The sequence below is a fragment of the Sebastes fasciatus genome, chromosome 17 (genome assembly GCF_043250625.1).
Source record: "Sebastes fasciatus isolate fSebFas1 chromosome 17, fSebFas1.pri, whole genome shotgun sequence".
NCBI lineage: Eukaryota > Metazoa > Chordata > Actinopteri > Perciformes > Sebastidae > Sebastes > Sebastes fasciatus.
The window spans coordinates 14,682,754-14,709,264 of record NC_133811.1 but is presented as its reverse complement, the minus strand read 5'-3'; the positions used below and the strand labels follow the sequence as shown (position 1 = coordinate 14,709,264).

The 26,511-nt window shown below is 40.8% G+C and overlaps 1 protein-coding gene across 16 annotated transcripts in view; it reads left to right on the top strand.

The window, feature by feature from the left end:
- dync1i1a (dynein cytoplasmic 1 intermediate chain 1a) overlaps positions 1-26,511 on the top strand; it is a 64,320-nt gene that overhangs the window by 34,235 nt on the left and 3,574 nt on the right. For all 16 annotated transcript variants that reach the window (XM_074612839.1, XM_074612837.1, XM_074612835.1 and 13 more), the window contains 6 exons: positions 11,887-12,033; positions 13,784-13,897; positions 14,070-14,203; positions 14,595-14,739; positions 20,506-20,646; positions 25,133-25,258. In XM_074612839.1, the coding sequence (XP_074468940.1) occupies positions 11,887-12,033; positions 13,784-13,897; positions 14,070-14,203; positions 14,595-14,739; positions 20,506-20,646; positions 25,133-25,258 (807 nt within the window). The remainder of the gene's footprint in view (positions 1-11,886; positions 12,034-13,783; positions 13,898-14,069; positions 14,204-14,594; positions 14,740-20,505; positions 20,647-25,132; positions 25,259-26,511) is intronic.

Genomic DNA, 26,511 nt, shown 5'->3' with positions numbered 1-26,511 from the left:
AGCTCCATAATGGATTTTTAAAGCACTCCGTTCTTTCACTGCACCATAATTTATGCCGCTGCTGAAATCCATGTGGTCTTACGGATAGATTACAGCGATGCATCTTGTAGCTGTACGATTCAGTAGTTTTTCCATGTGGGTTCTCTGACGAAATACGTACCGTACATCTGACTTTATTAACAATGTGGTTTCGGAGCATGCTGATCTGTGACTCGTCAGTGTTGGATATTAGACATTTGGGAACACGGATATTTGTGTTAGCAGCTGATAAAATGCTCAGTTTATCAAAAAGGGGCAATTAGCTGTGCACAACAGAGCTGAACTGGGATCACTGGAATACAATGGCGTCTGTTTTGCATTGAAAAAACTGAGAAATAGTTATCCGTAACGTCACACTGTATTGTCATTGGTGTTTGTTTTTGATTCCCCAACTCATACAAACCACTTCTTCAAACACAGTCGTCGACTTGTCCACATGCTGGGATGTGTTTTAAGTGAGCGTTTACTGGAAAGATGTGCATTAGATGAAGTGATATCAGATGGAGAAAAGACAGAAGAAAAAGTGAGAGAGAACAGAAACTCCCAAGTGCCCCACTTTCCTACCGCCCCCATGTTAGTCAGTGGGTTAGTGTGGCCTGGGGCTGTGCCACGGTCTTTTCATGAGGGGAGAGAGAAAAGTGAATGACAGAAAAACAGAGAAAGAAAGATAGACTGGGGAGCAAATGTAGACTTAGAAATCATATAAACAGTGGAGGATAAAAGGAGAAATAGAAAAGAAAGAAGAGGTTGCAAGTCATTTGGAGTCAGCCGTGACTTCCCCTGTCACTGTTGGATCTGGATGAAAGGAGCACAGGAGCGGTTAGACGAGAGGAAAGAGGAGTAGAGACATTTTTTTCTTGCTCTTTCTTTCTGTGAGGCCTTTTGCAAACAGTCGCGACTCCCTAGTTAGCCGCGGATCAGATGGCTCTTAATGTGCGAGCATGTTCTGCCGTTTAACCCCCCAAAACCACAGGGCCGGGTGCCTCTTCCCCTCTCTTTCTCTACTTTCTCCTGTTTTTTCTTTTCACCTTCCACCTCCACCATCCTCCGTTAAAGGAACAGAGAGGCAAGCTGTTACTCCTTGCATCTGTTGCAGCTTTCATCTGGTGGATGTATAGGTAGATGGCTGAATACTATCTGTGCGTATAGGCACATGTTAATGTGAGTATCGTACACACGTGTAAAGGTTGTGGCGCGGAGGATACAAAAGGATGACAGTGCTGCGTCGGTATTGGAGGGTTGAGGTTTTGTGGTTGAGGTTTGGTTCAGCAGGGGCTTTATTGTATAAGGCTATGGCTTATAGAAGGCTTCATGTTTCAGATGGGGTTTTGGTGAGGTCAAGCTTCTATATTTCTTGTCTGGCTGTGTGCAGTTTGGTGAATGGGCTTAGCAGTGCAGAAACTCTCTTTTTTAACAACACACAAGCTCTTATTCAGGGTTTAAATGTTTCTGCCTAAACAAGGAAACATTTTCTCGTTGGGGTTGGATAATCTCAGTTGTTTCCAATGCGGTTTTATTTGTTGGACTTTTCTGAGCTGTATTTTGATACAGGTTACTGTTATAAAGAACTTGTTTTTTGCACTGGACATTACACAATTAGTTCTTAATCTGCTGTTTTTTGTACTTTGCAGTAGTATTGTCGGGATGCCCTTGACTCGCTGGTGTGGTGCCAAGTAAAACATTTAAAACCTGGTGTAGGTTTGATTTTGTGAGTCTCAGTGTGTCTGACATAAGAGAAGTGCAATCTGGGGTTGTGCTCTAGCTTTTTTGGCAAAATGCAGCAGTGTTGTAATATTGCAATAGTTAGACAGATAGGTCCTGGCTTGACAAATGGTGTTCCCTTGTGGACTAAAGAAATCTGACAGTTATACATTCAATGCTCTATCTCTTCCTCTTCTTCCAGCTTTGCTTTCTTTACGCCGAATTTCACACCAGAGCAGTGGCGAAGTGCAGCCGCTGGCGAACTGCCATGCAATGTCTATGAAAAGCCGCGGCAGCCGCTCCCGAGCTCAGCGAGCTACGGCCGTTCGATTCTGCGGTGAAGTGCAGCCAAACAAAAGTTGAGAAAGGTTTCATTTTTAGCAGCGAAGTGCAGACAGAGAGGACCCGCAGCCTATCAGTAAACAGATCCTGTGACTCATGTGACATCTTGACCTATGTTACTAAAGAATTTCTTCCCGCCTGAAACAGATGAACACACCTCTAGGCTGCAGAAAAATTTAATTTTGCGGCGAGCCACACTTCGCTGCTGCCTGGTGTGAATTTGACGTTAAGTGTAAAGTAACGTAACTAACCTTACACCTCTTTATTACAGCCATTCACATGAATACTGTGGCTTTCACGCTTGTTATCATTGGTTGCTTGGTCAGTTGCTTGTAATGTTGATAATGAAATTCCTTTTTTTGGCTCTTGGGACAAAAACTAAAATATTAAAAGCAATTGAAAGTCAAATTTCTGAATAATTTGACTGCAGATTTATAAATTCTATTTCTAGTAATAAATGGTATTTAGCTTCACTGGAGATATTAAAAAAATCTGGTAAAAACAGCTTTCATATATAGATCCAGTTTTATATTTACACATCTTTAAACATTTGGTTAATTATGTCCCTTTTTCATTTAGCTATTGTTGTGCTTTGCATTATTTTATGATCTACTTTTGGGTTATGTAAAACTTATTTTATTCTTACAAACTGCACTATGCAAATGAAATATATACATATAGTATATACAGTATATATATTGTTCTCAAACTGCTTAATTCTAGACAGTGAATAAACTATATCTGAAATTAAACAGTATCTCTGTATACTAGGAGGCTTTTTACAATCCCCTCAAGGACCCGTGGCAGTTTCATGACCCCACTTTAGGAGCCATTGATCTGTAATATAGTGGAGGAAGTGTGTGATCCATCAGTGTGTGGGTTGGGTTTGTACTATAGGAAAGGGGCTGCCACTGCTGTGGATTCTGGTACCAGTTGAGCGTGTCTCCCCTCATCACGGCCGTCTTAGCAGTTGGACCCATCATCACCCTGTCCCAGTTGGGTCCAATCTTGTAACTTCACACCAGCCTCTCAAGTGGGCAAAGTCACACCACATTAAAGGGCCCGTTTGACTTAAAACCTCTGCTGAACCCCCCAAACCACACGCCTGCCTGTAACAACCCCCGCCACTACTGTCATATCCCATTGGACTCAGTCATATTTTTATTAATATCTTGCTGCCTTGCGTCGGTCCCTAGGCCTTTAACACTTCCAGAAAGTTTGAGTAAGAGAAGCAGAGCAGGGGGAGAGTGGGAGGGAGGGTGAGGGTAGAGAGGTTGAGAAAGAGAGAACAGTGCAACGGCAATAATCACACCTTTTTTCATTATTCCTTTTCTAAGTGGGAACCCATGTGAAATTACACTGGAAGATGAAGTTGCATTGTGTTCAGAAAGCTTAACAGATAAGTCCTGTAAATGCTCGCTGAACACATGGGTTAAGACTTTTGTGACTGTATTTGATTTGTGGCACACTAAACAGATGTAGCTTCTACTGGCAAATAATTGTGTTGAATTTTGCGGTAAATTAGATTATATTGTACAACTCTGGCTGTACTGATCGGAGGTCGTTTTATATGGAGAAATTAAAAGCAGTCAATCTTTCCAGTGTCTGTTGCTCATTATGAAACAAGAACTAAGAACTCAGGAAAAACTTTTAGGTGTCACCCTCGGAGTCTGGGTATCGAACCCAATACTTTTTATGTTTTTTGAGAATTGTATTTTCGCCTTTACAAACTCTTTGGTTTCTGATCTAAATTAGGGAACATTTTCATTTCATTTAGGCACTGTTCTTTATTTAATACTCCTGCATTCAGCAGTTTGGCATATTTTGTTTATGACAAAAAGAGTTAAAGGAATAGTTCAATGTTTTAGGAAATATAGTTTTCTTGCAGAGAGTTAGATGAGAAGATCGATATCACTCTCATATCTGTCCTCTAAGTATTAAGGCCCAGACACACCAAACCAACTCAAAGAACTAGCAGCGACGAAGGCCGACAATTGCGTTGCCTCACGTTGCCTGTGTCTTGGCCAAAAAGTTGCACTTTAACATGCCGCAAAGACTACAGCCAACGGAAAACTACCACGTACATTCTGCGCCTGTGTAAGATGTAATAACTCTACACACCAGCAGGTAGCGGTAGTCTGTATTTTGTCATTCAAAAAGGGAAACCAGAAGAACGAGGACTGCGGATATACAAGCTGAAACAAAACAGCGTTTGCCGACCATTTTCACACCACTCTCACTCACCACTTAGCTTCATTCCAGATGACCATGTCGTTGTGATGAGATGAAGAAAAATGAGAAGAGCCTTCTGTGTGTGTCCTCTTTACTTTACTCGTTGGTTTGCTTTCCTCACTTCCGGTTTCTCTTCTTGTGCACTGATTCGCTTAAGCTGAACAGTCAACCAGAGTGAATTCTCGCAACGACGGGCTCCACCGCCGATACAACAAGCTGAATTGGCCGAAAAGCCTCCGATACGGGCAGACTAGATCCAGCAATCCGGGCAAAAACTAGGCCAACGGATGCTCATCGAAGACCTGAAACTGGCCAACGGCCGACCAACGGCTCGGTGTGTCAGGGCCTTAAGGCTACAGCTAAATAGCTTAGCTTAACTTAAAGCCTGGAAACAGGGAAACAACTCGCCGAAATCCACATACCAGCTCCTCTAAAGCTCACTAATTAACACGTTGTATCTCGTTTGTTTAGTTCATACAAAAACTGATGTGGAAGAACAACAAGTTGGGGTTTTACGGGGACTATATTATGTGCTGGACTATGTCTTCCAGGTGTCTTCTGGTATCATCACTGTGAGTGCCAGCAAGAAGGCTAATAAGCATATTTCCCAAAATAGCAAACCTTTAAATAATACTCTCTAAACCAAGGTATTAAAGGAAGTATTGTTTTAGTATCAGTACAGAATCTACAGTCTTGTTTTGAAACCAATATTGAAAAATGGCAAATGATACCCAGCCATACAACTACAGTAAGTGTTCAACAGGAATTAAAAGTTTGAGTCCAGACTGCTGCATCTTATGTTGTTATTTGACATTGTTTACATTCTCTGAAACTACTCAAGTTTGGTGAGTGTGGCAACATTACGATTGATATACATTTGTTTGGAAAATAGACCTGAGGAAGAACTTGTATCTCCTGTTTTCAATATCAGAATACAATAGAATAGATAACTGTATGGTTGAGTCGAAATAGCGTTGTATTTACAACACAAACCCGTCATTAAAGCCACAAACCAACACGAGTGAAAATACGAGCCAAGCAAACAAACAAGATATGGAAAATAAATGGATAGGAGCTGTAGGAGGCAGAGAAAGGCCTGTTTGTGTTCGCAGAGCCTTTGCTCCGTCAAACCCTCATTCTTGGCCTGCTGAAATTGAGACTCGACTTCGGTATTTCTCTCTCCTTGCCAGAAACCACAGAGTGACAAAATCCGTGGGGTGTCATAAACGAGCGAAGCCAGGGGGAGAAAGGTGGTTGGGAGGAGGGGGGAGTTTGAGAAACGGGGATGCAAGGGAAGACAGTCGGATCCATCTGGTCCTGATAAGGCAGAGTGGAAAACAGATGAGTGCGGTGAGCGAGGGAGGGGAGGCGGGAGGAGAGGAGGGATGGAGCGTGGATCTACTTGGGAGGATATACTGTCTTGCGTGCCCTATCAGCCCCCCCCCGCCTCCCTCTTTCTTCTCTTGCTCCATTTCTGCCTTCCCGAGCCGACTTAAGCAACAGTTTGTTGCCCGAGGAAAGAACGAAAGAGAGGAGGAGGCAACAAAGGAGGGAGTGTTTGCCCCTCTCTAGCTTTCTTTCTCTCTCTGTCATTCCTTCGAACCTCCCTAATCCCTTGCTGGGTGCCATCTTTCATCAGGGCCTACCATGTGTGTATTATCCTCTACAGAACACTTCCCATCAATATAATAAGGCCTGCCAGAAGCACTTAGCCTTGTGAGCCTGTGTGAGATATGGTAGATGATACTTTGTGTGTGTGAGTTTCTCCCTCATGCACACACACACACACACACACACAAACACACAGCAGACCTTGCCCGAGGAAAGAAATGGAACCCACTGTTCTGACTGCGAGAGTGTCTCCCCGTAAAACTTCCACAATTTATCTCAGGCCCAATATAGCGAAGTGACTCTCTCCGCTGCTTTTTCTTCCCGGAGCTGTCACTCCCCACATCCCCTCCGTCTGGGCTGGCAGGAGATGACTTGGCAGGTGTCTGACCCGCGCTGCATGGGAGATGAGAACCATTCACGGAGCCACTCTGCATTTTTGGAAATGAAATGTCAGGCTCGGTATCGAGTCAGCCCTGATATGCGGGAGTATTGTCGACACGAGAGTTGTCGAGGTGTTATTTAGACAGATGTGGTGCTCGTGTGACTGATATGTCCAAACTTATCAGTCGGAAATGAAGAGGAGCTCCAGGGGATGAGAGGAGTGTGGCTGCATTTGATTTAAAGGAGAAGTTCCACATTTTGGGAAAATATGCTTTTTTAAAGTGTTAGATGAGAAGATTGATATTACTCCTCGTAAAGTCTATATAAGGATGAAGGTACAGCCAGCAACAGGCTAACTTAGCACAAAGATTGGAAACAGGAAAACAGCTAGCGTGGCTCCTTCCAAGGTAACAGCGCCTTTAAAAACTCACTAACACGTTGTAACTGGTTTGTTTAATACATACAAAAACCACAACAATTTGGCTTCTTATGGAAGGTTATGTACCAGACCAGTAACTTCCTGGAACTGCTTCTGGCCAATAGTCCAGGCTAGCTGTTTTCCCGTTTCCAGTCTTTGTGCTGAGCCAGCAGCCGGCTGCTGGCAGCAGCTTCATATAGATTGCTGCAGGGATGACGTATTTTTGTAGCCAACCACGAAGTTAACATCGCCCTGGATCCCTCGACGAAAAAGTCAATGTGATTTTGTTTTGTTCAGCAAGATAATCTTCACAAATGAACACCACTTTTATGATTTTTGAAGCGTAAATGCAATCTGCAGAAGTAAAAAGCTAACGTTATGCTATAAACGAACTACACCACGGTCGCATGACTTCAACATCACCACCACTATGATGTGTGCGACGTGATGACGTTTAATATCCCCGACAACCTCTGTAGTCTCGTATAGCCACTTGTTCACCACCGCCTTTTTAAAACGGCAAAAGTTTCAAAATTCACGAGTGGGGTATTTACTGACATTTTATGTCGTAGAATAAAAATCTCTTAAGATCTTTCTGGGGTTTTAGGACTCATTCCTACACCGCTCTATTTATCATACAGACATAGAGAGTGATTTGTTCTCACTTATCTCTCTGCAGGGAAGTATTTCCCAAAATGTCAAACTTTTCCTTTAATTCAGAATATTCTCCTCACAGTCATGTTTACACACTGTGAGAGCATTTTCCTCTAATAGATGCAAAAGTATTTGAGTCATTGATGGCACTCATGAATGAATAAAAAGTAAACGGAAAGACTACAGAAATCCAGCCGAAACATAACCAAGCGCTCCATAATTCAGCTCTAAACTCACTCATTAATTTCCTACATGACATTCAAATTGAGAATCCGCTTTAGAGTGTCAACCAATTCCCCTTGAGCTTAAATCATAAACTTCCTTATAGCGCGGGACAAATTGATCTTATTTCAGCACCGAATGACATACAGTACATTTAAAAGGCATAGAGCTCCAAAACATATGTGCTGATGTGACATTTTGATTAGAAGCATTTAGGCAGAATGGCTTTCATCTTAAGTCCAAGTCGCTGCTGGCAGGCGCCTCAAAGTGCACTATCGGGACAAAGCCGGGCTAATTTTCAGTAGCTCTTTCACTAAGCCTGACAGTACATGAGGGGAATGATGGCATAACGTGTGGTTTCTCAAAGAGTGGATTCAGAGTTTAGTCAGGATTTTTCCTCTTAAGATGGGGACACTGATAGGGCTTAGGAGTTAAACTAACATATGGAGCAAATAGAGGGGGGTCTTGATTTAATTTAGCTCCTCTTTGTCATTACTCATGTGGGGTAGGGATGTTTATTTAGCGTGATAACTCGTGGAAGGATGACAAGAAAGAGTAGAGCTAGGGATGTTTCCTATTTGTGTCTGTATATGCTTGTGGATTTGTGTGTTTATCTTTAATTTTTGATGGTGTTAATAGTAAAAAAATAGGGTCATATTCATCTTCACTGGAAAGATGAAAGAGAGGAAGGTCTCTGCAGTGAGTTTAAAGATAATATTCATATATGTGAAGTACTGTTAAATTAGAACAATCTGGAGTACAACATAGACTAAGATTTCTCATTTAAACTTTAAATGAAAAATGACACTTTTATAGCAGTCTCATGGTTTCTATCTCTTTAGGAATAAAGATAAGCTTCAACAGATAAAGATGGAGGAAAAATACAGTATTAAAGGAGTTGGAAATGGGGTAATAACTAGCCAGGCTTTAGAGCTGTTGCTTGTTTTTTTAAAGATTCATTTTTGGGCTTTTTGCCTTTTATTAGATAGTACAGCTGAAGATAGACAGAAAACGGGTAGAGAGAGCGGAGACGACATGCAGCAAAGGGTCGTGGGCCGGATTCGAACCCGAGCATTAGCGCATGGGGCGCCTGCTCTACCAGAGCTGTTGTTTTTAAGCCAGGCTGTTGGCACCAGCCTTTTATTTAATGGACAAACATGAAAGTGGTATCAATCATCTCATCCAACTCAATAAGCGTATTCCCCAAAATGTCAAACTATTCTTTTATAGAAGAAGTCAGAATCAAGAAACATTTAGCTATTTAGACATTGTTTATGCTTCCTTCACTCTTCTTTCTTGTCTCTTCCAGACGCTAAATATCATTTAGAGTCCCCCTACTTTTTGAAGACTGATAAATGGTTGTGGTGGTGGAACCACGTGTGTGTGTGTGTGTGTGTGTGTGTGTGTGTGTGTGTGTGTGTGTGTGTGTGTGTGTGTGTGTGTGTGTGTGTGTGTGTGTGTGTGTGTGTGTGTGTGTGTGTGTGTGTGTGTGTGTGTGTGTGTGTGTGTGTGTGTGTGTGTGTATGTATACCTATTTAGTGGATATGTGTGTGTTTATGCACAGAGAGGACAGGACTTGGGTTCATTAGCCCACTGATGGAGTCTGATGGAGGGGGGATAGACCTCAGACAGCCTGTCAGACAACCACAGAGTGTAAAGGTCATACCAAAACTCTTCGATATTAAAAGGGATCAAGTTGAAGTCAGACTCATCCATGTTGTCTTGCCATTCAGCCTGAAGTAGTTTTACTGTTAAAAACCTTCTTGCCATACTTTTTGGACTTTTGGTCAATAAACTGTCCAAATTGACTTAGAAAAAAGGGTACAACAATTGCAATTGTGCTTGTATACTCCTTCTAGATTAGATTGTTATTTAATGTTTTTTAATGGGTACTTTACTGCACATATTACAAATAAAATAAATCTGGCAAAGTAACTTACACCAATTGTAATGTGAATAATATCTTATGGGCATCAAACCGTGTCTTAATACGTGCTAATAAACCTAAATGATAAACCTAAATTCCCGATCCTTTTTTATCTGACCGTGTAAATAAACTTTTCAGAGGGTGCCTCCTTGCTGGCGGATGAGGGACTTTATTTTTACCACCAAAGTTCAGTTTATTTTGAGCCTTGACATCTGAGGCGACTCCCGAGAAATTCGTCTGGAAGCCGTGACTCCTCAGAAGAAACAAAAAAGAGAGAGAACGAGTGTGCAGTGTTTTCTTTTCCTCTGGTTTGTTTTCCAGTCTCCTTTCAAAACGAACTGGGGTTTGGAGTTGGCCGCTTCACACATGGCGTGGTGGCGGGGACGGAGAGAGAGGGAGAGAAATAAAAAATAAAGACGATGCTTTTCCTAAACATGAACTCCCATTGTTAGATTTCCTACCTATCGAGTAACAACTGCTCCCCTAAACTGCCATGATGAACACATTGCATATCGGCATACTGGTGCCTTGTGCCTAAAGCATGTATGTTGTGAAAATTAAAATTAACAAAGCCTCAGTTAGACAATTCGCAGCCTCAGCAGTTTATTAATATACTGTAAATAAGGCTGTCAAAGGTAAAGCAATAATAATGCGTTAACGCAAATACGTTTTAACGCCACTAATTTCTTTAACGCATTACCGAAACGTGCGTTTTTTTAGGTTAGAGCGGGCTCAATTTTAAAGATAGATGAAGACACTGGCATCATAGGGAAACTAGAAAATCTAAGGAATCCATTGGTACCAACCATCATCATCGTCATTCTTTTGTGTTGTTAATTGATTTCCAATAATAAATATATACATCCATTTGCATAAAGCAGCAAATTTGCCCACTCCCATGTTGATAAGAGTATTAAATACTTGACACTCCTCCATCTAAGGTACATTTTGAACAGATACAAATTTGCAATTAATCGTGATTAACTATGGACAATCAAACGATTAATCACGATATTTTAATGGATTGACAGCCCTAACTATAATGTTTGTCCACTAATATTCTATATACATTCATCAATGTCAGTGTGTTTTAGAGGGGTCAATCCTATGAAGGGATTCATGTAAACCAAAATTGTTTCTTAGGATGACTAAAGAGTTCATTAAATTAATTGTATATTGTACAATATTTTTTATATTATATTAATTTCCTTTTTATTTGAATTCTTAAAATCATATTCATCGTAATCTTACTGTCTATTAAACCACCAATTCATGGTAGCAGTATCATCAGGTTTTAGGCCACCAACCATTTGCAACATTTGTAATGATTGCATAATACATTGTAATATTGTCAATGTAATCACATAAATCTTGTAAACATTGCCTTATTAATAAAGTGATTAATTTGGGAGGATTCTGATAATTAATGGCAAGCTTTGCCTCCAAGAGTCTCAGAGCTGTTGTTCCAACAACTACACGTCTGACGTACCGTTTTCTGGAACACTAAAACTGTCAACGACGGTTCTTCCAACAAAATCTACGACCGTATTAGGCAACGATGCTTTTGCGAAATACACCCTGCATGTTTTTCTAGTTTCACTGTTTTGAATTGTGATGTGTGTCTGTGAGCTTCTTGTTTAATGCTCTCTTGGCCCTGTCTTGCCTGTAAATTATGATTATGCAGCTTTACTAGATGGATGGATGGAGGGATGAATTTGCCAATGCATAACACCGCTAACCCTCCTGTAGCGATACGATGCTGAAACATTTTCTCATAACTCCACAGCACAGATGCTTCAGTGGCTTTGGGTCAGGGAAGGCTAGCCGCTACACGCAGAAGCCCTTATGGGACGAGCACTGAAGAGGAACCAAGACTCAATAAACACGCCATTGGGGAGGGAGGGAGTTCAAGGGTGCGCTTGTCATGATGGAGGCTACAGTGTGCGCTCCAGTGGCTGCTAGGGTTTTGATGCTGTAATGCGAAACGGCTGGGGGAAAGAGGACTACAATTCCCCTCTTTGTCTGGTCTCCGCCCCAGCGTCACCCCTCTCTCCTCTCCTCAGCGGACCCTCACCGTAGCCAAACTCATCATCTTCGTCTATCTCCCGATGTCTGCCACCCATCACGATGCCTTGATCACTCGTTCTCTCTCACGCTCCGTCTAGCGTTACCGTTTTCGCTTCATATCTTTCTTTGTTTTTGCTCTTTTTCTCACTGTCTGCCGTTTTATCTCCACATTTCATCTCACCAAACCATTTCTATCAGTCTGTCAGTTCATGCTATATCAGAAATGTTCCCATAAAATAACTTCACACCAGAATAATCTCATATCTCATCCTCTCCTCTCCTCTTTCCTCAGTCTCCTGTAGTATCTGTGGGCTTCGCCAGGTTTCATCCCAACCTGGTGGTGGGGGGGACTTACTCGGGACAGATCGTCCTGTGGGACAACCGCAGTCACCGACGGACCCCCGTCCAGAGGACTCCTCTGTCTGCTGCTGCTCACACTGTAAGACATACTGTCCAGTACAACACACTTTGACTCAAAACATCGGTAGCTGATATTTTTAGTTTCGACATATTTACAAAGTACTTAGTTTTCAAGCTCTTTCTTAATGTTTTACAAGCTGTTTTTTTTTGATAATCAGTTAATCAATTAACTTATTCATCAGACAGTTATTTGCTAGTTAGGGTTCCTAAAAGGTGAAAATGTCCACATTTTCCCTGTTTTATACAATAATAAGTTGAATATCATTGGATTTTGTCGATTACGTTGATTTTGGACTGTTAGGCAGACAGTATGAGCTATTTTAAGAAGTCACCATGGGTCCTGGGAAATTATGACGAAGAAAATAATGATGAAAAAGTTTCAATCAATAATGAAAATAATTGTTAGCTGCAGCCCTGGTGAAATAAGCTCTGACCTAAATGAAAAAGCACCCCGTTGTGTTTTAATTAGTTACATAAAACAATAATGCAAAATGATTCAGAGGGAGCATTCCAGAGGAGAGGTAAAGATTTTAAAATGCGTCATAAAAACATCCTGAAGTATATTTATTAAATTATATCACATAACTGCAGCATTACATTTTTTTACATGATAACACTGCAGCTTTGAGATTGATTATTTTCGCAATAGAAACACACACACACACACACACACACACGCACACACGCTCTTGACTAGATCAGTCAAATTGTAGACATAACTGAAAGGACAGTTTTGACGCTCCAGTGAACTCACTGACCCTCGACAAATTACTGACCAATATACACCAGCAATATCTTAAGACCCGCGGCCGTTTATAATCACAGCTACAGAAGACATGTAGACACACACACGCACACACACACACACACTCTGTTACACGTCACCCATGCTGCAGCTTTAAACTCGCTCTCGTTCTCTCCTGTCAGTGAGTCCGGCCAGCTAGCATGGTGCTGATTGCTGAATGGATTCTTTGTGCTGCCCAGTACACAAATCAATTACTGCCCAGTAATGACATAATGATTTCACACACTCCTGTCGTAAGGAACGACTGCACACTGGCATGCGAGCCTTCTGCATCTGTAAAAAGTATCTCATGATGTCATGTGCTTAAGGGTAAAATTACATTATCATTTCAGGACCATGTTTAAAATCTAATTTTATTAATATTAGCATATCAAATTATTGAAACATGTTATGTCCTGACAGCCTACTGCAGTAAGGAGTTATCCAAATATTTATTTTATGAAATCACAAATGTGCAGAAATATTAAATGCCTTTAATCAATGAGGCTATAAAGGATTTATGATTCAGAATCAGACATACTTTATTGATCCTCGGGGGTAAATTTGGATGTTACAGTTGCTCCTATATAAAAGCATAAAGACATATAAGAATAATGGAAATAAAGATGTATGTAACATGTAAATAATGTACATAATTATATAATATATAACACACAATATATGTAGAAAAATATAAATAAATAATACAAATAAGAAATGAGAATATGATATTTAACCACAGTGTAAATTAATAAAAAAAAAAGAGAAGTGGCATCTCTAAATATAAATGCAAGAATAGTATAAATAAGAAGACTGATCACAATGTGCAGCAGAATAACAAGTATTTTAATGGGGATTGTTGTTGTATTACAGTTGAGGTAAGGTACAAGCCGATTAATCGATTATCAATCTATTCTATTGTGCAAGTGTGTATCCTCACCCATCTCATTTATGTGCCTATGTGTCTTTCTCTTTATGCGTGTAGCACCCAGTGTACTGCGTGAACGTGGTCGGCACCCAGAACGCCAACAACCTGATCACGGTGTCTACAGACGGCAGGATGTGCTCCTGGAGTCTGGACATGCTTTCCCAGCCACAGGTACACAACACACTCATCACCAGACACAATAAAATGAGTTTTTCATGCATCTGGAATTCAACATGTGTTTTCTATAACTGTTGATAGATGTGTATTGACATGTTTGTGTCTTTTGAATGTGTGTATATAGGCTCACATTAGTGCTCCTTTTCTGTGTGTGTGTGTTCTGTAGGAGACCATGGAACTGGTGTACAATAAATCCAAACCCGTGGCGGTGACAGGCATGGCTTTTCCCACGGGAGACGTTAACAACTATGTGGTCGGGAGTGAGGAGGGCACTGTGTACACTGCGTCCAGACATGGCAGGTTGGTGGACACACACATGAAGAAAACACCACAGATAAATCTTTGCTGGATCATTTATGTGTGTTTGGATTGGTGTTTTATGTCTTAATTTATGTCAAAATGTATTTGCTTGGATAACCTAGAATTTCAGTAAAACAATTTTTCAAAAAATATAAATTTTGAAAAATAACGAAACAAATATGTAAATGTCTAAGAATTGCAAGTAATATTAGAATTGTTTTAGAAAAATTTAATTGATGATTTTCCCATTCATTTTTTTCACTTTTCATCAAAACTCCCTTACTGAGACACAAAAACCACTTCACTGCTTTATATTTAAACATGTTAAGGCCACTAAAAGCCTGCAGAGCTGAATAGTGTAGTTACGTACGTTTGTGTCCTCCCTCCGCAGCAAGGCGGGTATCTGTGAGATGTTTGAGGGCCACCAGGGGCCGGTGACGGGCATCAGCTGTCACAGCGCAGTGGGCACCGTCGACTTTTCCCACCTCTTCATCACATCCTCCTTCGACTGGACCGTCAAACTCTGGAGCACCAAGGTATGGTGTGTGTGTGTGTGTTTGTGGGTGTGTTTTTGTGTGTGTGCAAGAGAGGAAGAGAGAGATGGGATGTGTGGGGGGTTGATTGTGGACTCCAATAAGTTGCAGAGAGAGAGAGGGAAAATGTGAGAGAGTTGAGAATGAGATTGAACTTGTGAGTGAGGGGAAAAGCTGAGTACTATAGGTGAGCTACTTGCTACTCTGTCTTTCACCTACTACTTGTGTGTCTCTGTGGCTGATATTGATACTTTGACAAGCTGCACTTGTCACTCAGTTTCCTCCCAGTGTATGCGCTGCCTTCAGTAAGAACAATGCTGTAGTTTTATAAATGGTACTGAAACAGTGTACAGTCAATACTGCAGGAGAAGGCTGGATGTCTTCACAACATCAGGGGAAGGTATGCCTGTGAGGCTGTGAGGCGATTTACTAATAGCTGCTGATTATTGTTCAAAAAATTTCACACAGAGCTCATGCAGAAATCTTTCACTGTGACACTGTGTTAACTCTAATAGTTAAATCAGATCATTTTCCCATACCGGCCGGTCTTCATCAGATCTTAGATATTGTGCGCCTCAGCGAGTTCGATTCCCCGCGGTGCTCTCAGTGAGTCTAACACAGACACGCTCTAAAGGTGGGCGCTCCTCCTCTCGCTGGTATTTGAGTGACCTCGTCCACTCAGGGCATTTTGTTCTCCTTTCAAACCGATGTGATGAATTCCATTTGGCAGCAGTTCAGTGGCAGTAAAAAGCAAACTGTCACTGTTTCTGTCAAAGTGAGTGTTGGAGAATAGAAAAGTTAGCTAATACATTCAAAGACACTTTTGTGGTGGCGGTGGTGAGATGCAGAGGAGTGCACTAAGGTGCATTCGAGATACTGCACAAGAGAAGAAACTCCGGATTATAAACCGAGGTGTTTCATTGTTAAATTCATGTAGATTAGAAATGAGGAAGAATTTGTAAGAATAAAGAAGAAAGTGGGATATTGAAGAAGGTAGGATGTTAAGAATGAAGGTGGAAACAGTGGGATACCTCCGGGGTCTGAGAAGTGAAGCCAATGCGGAAGTGCTTTAAACTTGCATTCTTTCTAACAGCCAGCAGGGGGGACTCCTCTGGTTGCAAAAAGAAGTCTATGAAGAATGAGCCTACTTCTCACTTGATTTATTACCTCAGTAAACATTGTAAACATGAGTTTATGGTCTCAATCGCTAGTTTCAAGTCTTCTTCAATGCAGCATGATGTTCATTTAGTAAATTATGGTCCCATTTAGAGTCAAATAGACCATAAAGCAGGGTATGCTTTAGGGCGTGGCTACCTTGTGATTGACAGGTCGCTACCACAGCGTTGTCCGGTCTGGGAGTTGTCCGTGTTTTCATCTTACAACTTTAACCCCTTCACCGTGTGTTTTCAGTTCATGACAGTTAATTGTAACATTTTGGTCGCCTAAAGATGTCTTATTCAGCGTTCGGTTGTACTTATATCCATCCTCTCGTGTCACTTCTGGTTGCAAAAAGCCAAGATGACGACGGCCAAAATGCTAAACAGAGAGGAAAATGGATAGAAGAGTCAGCAGGAGAGAGTGAGAGGAAAAGGGCCTGGAGGCATTTTAAAGACAAAAACAATGTTCACTGTTAATAGCGGAGGTGATGCTAACGTTGAAGGACAGAGATCTCAACACGAGCAGGGCGTCAAACAGCAAACACAGCCATAAATCAAAGAGAGACCTATTCAATACGAGGGAAATACATAATGCATATTGCATAATACCTTCAGCTTTATGCAAGATCCAGTTACAGCTTTCATACTCGACTGTGACAGGCAGTAAAGCACTCTGATGAGTTTTAGCTCATGTTTGCATGCAGCTAGTCCATAAGTCTTGTGCGAAGGGTCCCGTGACACATATTAAAACATTTCTGCGGATTTTCATCAGAAGAGTGTGTTATTTTTCAGGATTTGGGAATTCCCTTTCCTTTGAGGGGCACCGCAGGAATGCGTGTCTGTCTCTTATCCCACATAACCCATATTTGTGTGTGGGCAGGCGGAATACCTGACTGTGTGTGTACATGTGTGTGTGAGTGTGTGTGCAAATATAGACACACCACACATGCCTCACATGCACCTTAAGCAAGCTGCCTTTGCTTACCTAAAATCCCCCCGAGGTTTGCCTTCAACCCAACTGTTGCAACACACACACACATACATGCTCGCAGTGAATTCTCTTTGCATTCACGTTTTCCCTCACAGTTCAGAGGGCCGTCGCACAGAAGTCTGCTGATGTTTTCACACACGGCGGTGCAAATATTGCGGTTAGTGAAAACATTCGGAGTCGACCAGAGTGTGAAGACGTCGCAACAGCTGGGAGTGGGCTTATGATTGTGCATAACTTGAACCGTCTTGCTCTCTTGACCCCGAAAACCAGCTTCTACTAAGTGATTGGCTGGAGCATAATCATTCCACTTTTGCTCTCTTAAGAAGTTAATTAAAGGCCCACATCACAGTCAGTTCATGTGATTTGTTAACGAGTGTCTGTGTGCTGAAAATGAAACTGTACTCTTGCTTTTCTTTTGTCTTTTTCAGCACCGTTTTGTGAAACATTTTCTAATTTGAGGACACCTTCTCCGTCCCCTCAGTGTGTGTGTGTGGTTATGAAATCTGGTGTGAAGCTATCAAGCCAGTGTGATGTTTGTGATGCAGCCAGGATGGAAGCAGTGTAATTATACAACTCTGGCTGCTGCAGAGACGCGATGGTTTGGATCCCTTTGAAAGTCCAAGTGATGAAAGGTTTTCTGTAAGACTCAAAGGCTTGGTGACATTTTGAAAGTGTTGATTATAGTCCTGAAACGTTATTTATAGGTTGTGTAATTTCTGTGGGATTTTATTAGGTTTTTTTTCGGCAAGGTCAGAAGACGCATGCTGACGTAGATTTTAGCGTCAGTATCTAAAGTATTAAATGCTTAACTTAACTTGCATCCATCCCTTTTCTAAACTTGGCACTGCACTGGGATGTTAAATATCAGTTTTCAGTGATGGTTTTCCAGTTCAAACGTGCTAGAAGCTCCACAGCCTCTCGGCACAGGAAAGATAATGACAACCGTTTACTTCACGCACGGCGCCACAAGGATTAAGCTTAATTTTAAGATTAGTTTTAAGACTTGTTGCCACAGATTATTTACCCAAATCACCTTCTTTAAAATGGGTAGATTATGGACAGTTTACAGCAAAATAGTAGTTTATACTTTGAATAATAGGACTTTATTCATCTCATCTCTAATGTGATGTTGTGCATGGCCAAAAGGACATATTTAAGAACGACAGCTTGAAATTATATTAAGAGTACTGTTAATTATGTCAGCTATTTTTTTATTTATTCTTAGTCCTGTGTCAAATATCCTTGTTAGTTTTTATCATATTTATTTGTTTGTTATTGTTATATTTATCATACTCAACCTTGTCCTGTTTTAGTCTTTTTTTTTTAGTTGACTAAAAGTCTGGGCATTTTAGTTTACGACAAAGAAAACCATAGATATTTAGTATAGTTTTAGTTAATGAAAACAGTTTACATTTTAGTCTTTTTTGAGTCATCAGATTATATTGATTTCAGTCAATCTAGTCAAGCCAAAATATCACCTTATTCCTTTTTTCCCAAGCTCAGTTGTCGACATTGTTAACTTTAACTTAAGTAAGTAAGTTACTCCGAGTCCTCCTGACTGCGCTCATTGTATTCTGCTGGTGTAGTTCAGATATGGAGCACGCAGCACAGGAAATGGAACTTCTGCATTGAAAAAAAAAATCTATCTTTCATATTTTGTCTCCTCTCTTTATGTCAATGAAAATTTAAGAGAGATTTTGTTAACGTTTTTATTTGTTAAACTACATTTTAGTCTCATCTGCTTTCATCAACAATATTGCATATTGATATCATCACCGGCAGTGTTTAGTGACGTTGGCGCCGTCTCGTCATTGTCTTGTATTAGTCATGCAAAAAAGGTTGTTGACGAACATAGTTTTGGTTAACAAAATGAACTGATTAAGAGGCATTATTCAGCGCGGCAGTTTATCAAAATACAATGACGTTTTAAACACAATTTGGTAATGTGAACTATAAGAGCTAGAGGATGAGTTAAAGAGTGCGGTTACAAAGTAAACTGGGGACGGACAGACTAAAACAAGAGAGAGAACATAAACAGGAATCGCTCAGCTGATCGAATGCTGAAACTGTGAGATGGAGAAAAAGTGACCTCTGCTGTCACCCCGCCGGCTGGAAAACAGGTTCAATCGAGGCTTGAAATTGGCTCGGCTCTGTTTGTTTGTGTTTGTGTGTGTGTGTGAGAGTGTGCACACTGCTATCTGTCTGCAGGTCTCACAGCCTTTCAGAACAACTGTGGAGTGAGAGAGTAAAGGTGATGGAGAGAAAGAGAAGGAAAAAGAGGAGGAGGAGGAGAGAGAGAAAGAGGGAGAGACTACATTCCTTCATTTGCTCTTCCAGCCAACCTGTCTCCTCTCTTCCACCCCTCCCACTCTACCTGTCAGGAATGCAGTTTGTGAGCCTCTGGAATCCTAACAGCCGTACACGCACATGCACACGCACGCACGCACACCCACACACACACACATAGAGCCACATTCCCACACTTTATTTGATTTGATTTATCCTCCATCTTTAATTGCAGCACAAGCAGTAGCCTTCAGCTATTGGCTGCGCTCAAAAGTCAATGCGGTTTGAGGTCAAAGTTCAAAGTTCCCAGAAAAAGAAAAAAAACACGAAAACAATAATGGAGGGTGTCGGTGCAAAAAGCTTTATTTCTACGATAATGTGCACACACTTTTAGTACACTTCCTTTACTCACTACGTTTGTTCCCTAATTTCTGACCATAACCTAAATATTCTAACCTACTTTAAGGAATTGTTATGTCATCCGGCTCTGCCTTTGAGAACATTTGGTCTCCATAACTTCATAAACACATCGATGAACCGGCTGAATCGATATTATCGTCCGTTGTTAACTAATCACAGATATATCGGTATCGGTTCATAGTTTCGCCAATAAGTAACAAGAAACTAATAAAGTAATGCCAAACGTATGTTTGTAGACAATTTAGACACACTGTCACCATTAAATAGTTTGTCCACCAGAGAGCACTGACAAGTTTGTTTTATTTTCAGTACACGTCTTGGACACAGTTCTTTAATAACCTTTTCTTTATTATTAAAAGATGATCATTATCAGCTTTTTTTTTTTACTCTCAAATATTGATATCGGTGAAGGCCTAAAAAATCCATTATGGCTCGGCTCTATACACACACACACACACGCGCGCACACACACACACACACACACACACACACACACACACACACACACACACACTATCCTCCGTCCATTGTCCACCCCTTCTTTTCCTCCCATTTCCATCCCTTCCCATCTCTCTCTCTCAGACAGCTGTTGTGTTGAGGTTACAGTACACCTTGTGGAGGGGCCCTCCCTTTCATCTCTCCCAGCGGTTTTATGGTGCTGTGTGAATGTGCTAGGCTTTTTAATTAGGCTCTGCACCCAGACAGGCCCCAAGGCTGAGGCAGCGCCACTCTGTCTGAAGCTCACTCACTCCCTCTCTCCATTCCTTCTCTCTCGCGCTCTCTCTCTCTCTCTCTCGTCTTTCTATCTCCACTCTGTCATCTTCTGCAATCCCTAACTCTCTCTCTTTTTCTCTCGACAGTGCTTTTTCACACCATACACACTTCTTCAGATATCGTCTTTTTCTCTCTTTTCAGCACAACAAGCCTCTGTACTCGTTCGAGGACAACGCCGACTATGTGTATGACGTCATGTGGTCGCCCGTGCACCCTGCGATCTTCGCCGCCGTGGACGGCATGGGCCGCTTAGACCTGTGGAACCTCAACAACGACACTGAGGTGTGTGCGTGTGTGTGTGCTGCTGGGTGAATATAGGTCATTATGGGCGTGTTTTCTGTGTCATCTCTTTGTGTGTTGATGTGAGTGTGTATGTGTGTGTGTGTTTGGTGTCCTCGGGGCCTGTTGCTGGGCCTCAGCCCGAACCGCACAACCAAACACCCAAGCCTTTCCCCTCCCATCAACCCCCCACCACCACCACCACCACCATCCCCTCCACATCCCTCCCTACACACACACGATTCAAGATTCCCCAGTGGGCGTTTCCCACAGCCCTCGCTTTAAATCAAACTGGATGACAGCTCCCACCCAGACGTCCCGCTAACATTCCTGCAACCTCTATCCAACGTTCAGGCAACCTCAGGACCCCACCACCTCATCTCATCTGCCTCCCACACTCAGTTCCATCAGTAAAGTACACAGATGTGCTAGAGACCACGAGCAGAGAGCCCCAGCCCTCAGTCCGCTGTCCCATGCTGGAGATGGAAATCATAAAAAGAGAAAGTTCAGACTCCGGGTTTGAGTTTCTCAGTGCTGCGGGGCAAGATTTATTTTCAGAAGAGAGCATTTGAGGCCATTGATGGACATATCATGTTATTATTCAGTTTAATTATATACAACATGAAATATAACACACTATATAGTGTGAAATAAATTTAAAACAGTTGCAATTTCAGATGAATGATCTTATGATCTTATTTCTCAAAATGTTGAACTATCCCTTTAAGGAAGAACAAGTTGCATCACAGTGAAAAGATATCTTCAGCCATGAGTCTAAAAACCATACTTTTTTGCAACTCCGATATGAGAGTGGGTACCAAACCTTTGATCACTCAGGTAAAAATAGGGATAAAAGGATCCTTCGTTCTCCTTTGCTCTTGGTTTCCATGGAGACAACACCCACAATGCCTTCAACCTTAATACAAGTCTGCATCTCTACAGATGCTCCCCCTCCCTCTCTCATAGCGCCCTTTCACTCTTCTTCTTCTCATTTTCTTGCAGCGCCTTCGTACCGTCCACGTCTAAAAGTCACTTCCCATCTCCCAGGATTTCATGTTACATCTCAGTTTCATCCGTCTCATCTAATCTCTCTCCTCTTGTATTAACCCCGACACTCTCCTCCACTGATCCCATCACTAGTGTTGAGTCTTCCCTCTGCAACACAGATGACAATTTTCCCATGGTTCCCTCAACAGCAGCCTTTTCACAGACAGAGGAAGAGTTCATTATCGACAGCCTAACTGGGCTAACAATGTGCTTTATGAGAAACATTTGCTCACACACACACACACACAGACGGATGTACCAAACACATGCACACACATTCACTCATACACAGTCGGCCTAATAGCAACAGACGTCCATTGTTGCCATCATATTAAAAACACACATAACGACACTAACGGAGCAGTGCGGCGCGCCTGGTTCTCATTTCCAGCACACGCACACAGACATATACAGCCAATTTAAAGCGCTCAGTTCAGATCCACTCGGGCGGAGCGGTGGAAGCTAGCAGGCTAATGGCAGTCAGTCTGTGGTTAGCGCTGCTTTAAATACGCAGAAGCTCGGTGTGTGAGGCGACATGATGCCAGGGCCTCTGTCTCCACTGGTGACATGTGTCAGACTCCCATGCCACATGTCAGGAACAGTTTATGGAAACGCTGCATATGGTTTTAGGTTTTTAAAGGTGCAACATGAGCACTGCTGTTTACTAAAAAGAGCAACAGCTCAACCACAACAACAAACATGAGTGCAATTATTATACAGTAAATAGCACCGTGTGTGTCCACATTTGAATAAGAAGTTGCAGATTTTACAGCTATGTCTGTCTAGCCTCTTGAGTATTTGGATAAAGTCGTGCTTCCGATGTAGTAAACTCGTTGTGTAAATTAGACTATAATGGCATAATGCTCCCATTTCCCAATTAACATCAAGAGGAATAGCTTAAGCTGCAATTAGGGTCATTAAATAAAAGAAAATAGATAAGGAACCAAGAAACATGGTGTGAATGTGAATCTTTATTTTAGTGGATTTTGTTTAGAAATGGAAGGAATTTAGTTTATAGAATTGTTTTTATTATTTTTATTTTTTTTTTAGATGGAAATGGTTCGTAACTAACAAAGAAAATATAAAATGTCAAACAAACTCAAACAGCAGATGTAACCGAGAAAACAAAACCGTTTTAACACCAATCGCCTACAGGCGGCCGGCTGTTGTTGTTTACGGACGTACAGTACGAACTGAGAGACATGTGGACGGACAGATGGACAAACTGAAGATATAATGCCTCCGGCCTTTTTTGACATACTATACTATGACTTTTTTCAGCATATTATACTAAGATTTTTTCGTTATACTATATGATGACTTTCTTCGACATACTGTAGTATGACTTTTTTACTTTTTCAACATACTATACTATGACTTTCTTTTAAATACTACACTATGACTTTTTTCGACATACTATTTTATGACTTTTAAGGCTTTTTTCGACATTCTTCAAGATGGCTTTTTTGATATATACTATATGTTTTTACTTTTCGACATACTGTAATATGACCTTTTAAAAAATTTGTTTGACATACTAAATAATGACTTTTTAAAGACTTTAATAAGTTTTTCGATATTCTATAATATAACTTTTCGACATACTATACTGACTTTTTTTCAACATACTAAACTATGACTTATTTATCACTATTTTCGACATTCTATACTATGACTTTTTTTCCGACATACTATGCTATGACTTTTGTTGTCTTTTTTCCACATACCAAACTACGACTTTTTTTCTACTGTTTTCCACATACTATACTACGACTTTTTTTCTACTGTTTTCCACATACTATACTACGACTTTTTTTTTACTTACTCAGCATACTAAACTATGACTTTTTTCGATTTTTTCGACATAGTATACTATGGCTTTTTCGACATACCAACTATGATTTTTTATGACTTTTATCGACATAGTATACTTTGTCTTTTCATGACTTTTTACATAGTATATTGTGAATTTTTCTTTAATTTTTTGACATGCTATACTACGACTTTTCTCGACATACTATACTATGACTATTTTTTTTTTCTCTACATACTTTACTGTGAATTTCTTGAATTTTTCGAACATACTATTTCACGTTTATACTTTTTTGATATAATATACTATGACTTTTTTCGAAATACCAAACTACGACTTTTTTAAAACTGTTTTCAACATACTATACTATTACTTCTTTTGACATATTAGACGATCACTTTTTTGACATTCTATACTATGACTTTCTGCGACATACTATAGTATGCCTTTTTTTTCTCAACATACTATAACATGACTTTTTTTTACTTTTTTCAGCATACTATACTTTTGTCTTTTATGACTTTTTTTACATAGTATATTGTGACCTTTTCTTAAATTTTTTCAACAACTATGCTATGACTTTTTTTTGACATACTATACTATGACTTCTTTTAACTTACTATACTATGACTTTTTTTTAACTTAATATACTATGACTTTTTTGACATACTATACTATTACTTTTTTTGAGATACTACACTATGACTTTTTCAACTTTTTTCGACATACTGGACTTTTTTTATGGCTTATTAAGGCTCATGCTCTGCTGCAATGTTTCAGTCTTTCTCCTGTAAGCTGTTAGAGAAAAGTTCGCTTCAGCAGGAGTTTTGTTCCTTCTGCACTGTTGTGAGCTGGGATGAATGACTGTATAATGCATGAAGATTTTGTCTACTGCTTATGTCTGTATGTTGCCATGTTTCTATCTATGTTGCTTTCTTAAAAAAAAATTTAAAAAATTGCATAGTATAGTATGTCAAAACAAATTTAAAAAGTCATAGTATAATATGTCGAAAAAATAAAAAAAGTCTTTGTATAGTATGTTGAAAGAAAATAAAAAAATCATAGCATAGCATGTAAAAAAAAAAAGGTCATAGTATAGTGTCGAGAAAAAAAGAAAAAAAACAGTATGTAAAAAAAAAATTAAAAAAGTCATTGTATAGTATGTTGAAAAAATTAAATAAAGTCATAGTATAGTATGTTGAGAAAAATAACCTTGGATGAATGAATGCATACATGAAGTTTTTGTGTACTGTTTATATCTGTATGTTGCCATGTGTACATCTATATGTTGCTTTCTGCATATTGCTATGTGTATATCTTTATGTTCATGTTTACTGGCTGTTAAAACAAATACCCCTCAGGGACAAATAACTTTTATGCGGCTGTACCTGCGACAACCACGGCCGAAGCTGTCATGTTTTCAGGTTTTTCGTCCGTCTGTCTGTACGTAAGTACGTGAGCTGATTAGATTTTGGTGGTCAAAGGTCAAGGTCACTGTGACCTCACGTCCATCCCATTGTTGAGAATGTGAATTATGAAAACTGTAAACTGCACCTTGACTGGTTGAGAAGTTTACAGTATTGTTAAAAAAAAAAAAATTGAACATTTCTTTAATTTGTTGTCCACCAGGTACCAACTGCCAGTGTGACCATTGAGGGCGCTTCGGCCCTCAACAGGGTCCGCTGGTCATCGGGGGGGAAGGAGGTGGCTGTGGGAGACTCAGAAGGCCGAGTCTGGATCTACGATACTGGAGAGGTACGGATAATAATCGTGTTTAATTTAATTTACTGTAAAGCAGAAACGTACTGCATGTCTGTGAGCAGAATCTTTTTTGGCAACCAGAAATACAGGCAGAGTGAGCGCTCCTCTTTTTCAGGTAGAGTCTTAATCATTACAGAACCATATCTGTGACATTTTAAATAGGGTTGTACTGAGGTGTTTCTCATGCAGTATAATGTTAAAGCAACTGCAAGGAACTTTCAATTTGTGTCTATTTTGGCCTCTTTCCCAGTGGACAAAAGCGGTAGTGTTTTCCATGAGCACCACCTCCCCATGTCGTAAAGATCTTGATCTGGCTTGCACGTCACATGCATTTATTTTGGAAGCGATTGAAAGACAGACTTGTCATAAATAGGTTTACTCACTTCAGTGGTCTAGGCTCTCAACTTTATACAAACTAAACCACTGTCGATTGCCTGGTGCATGTTGGTCAGCATGCTCATAATCACAGAAATCTTTGTTTGGTGGTGCTTACTTGACAAATGCAGCTGACGTTAGCTACAGTCATCTCGCAATCAGTGTTCCGGTACATTTTGCAGCAACAACCCGCAAAATATGACAGCTACAGTAGCTTGGAAAATAGCGATATGGGGCACTGAATTTGAATTTACTGTTCATTGGACCACAACTGAGACAAGAATTAGCTCGCTAGCGCACCCCACGGTCCCTTCCTCACTCCCCACTGCTAGGAGAGTACCTCGCCAGGAAGAAAGCAGTCGGCAGCTCCAAAGACGGGCCTTCAGTTAGCAGCTGTAGCAAATCAAATTCAGCCAGCGCAAACCACAGCACCGGGGGTTACAGCAGGCTGGCGGTCTAACCCGTGTAACGTAACGACAGCAACAGAAAGTTAATCTCGCTAAAGAAAGGTCTGGCTCCACACATTTTCATTCTGGTATAGGTGAAAACCCTTTTCACCTTTTCTTTCTTTAAACCAATCCCAATCGTCTTGGGTGTCGCTAAGCACAAGATGCGGCGACGGTCCCCTGGCAAAAGGAGGAGAATGCCGCGTGAGTCTACATCTGGTGAGTCAGACTAGGGCGGTCCAGTATAAGAAAACTTTCTGTTGCTGCAGTTACACAGGGAAAAGACCCGGCACTGCCGCTGGCCCCCGGCCCGCCGTGACCGCCTTCACTACAACAAAACCCTTTACCCCCCCCACCAGCTGCTGAAAAGAAATCCTACAGGAAATACTGGCAATGTATTTCATAAATAAAATAGACATATTACAT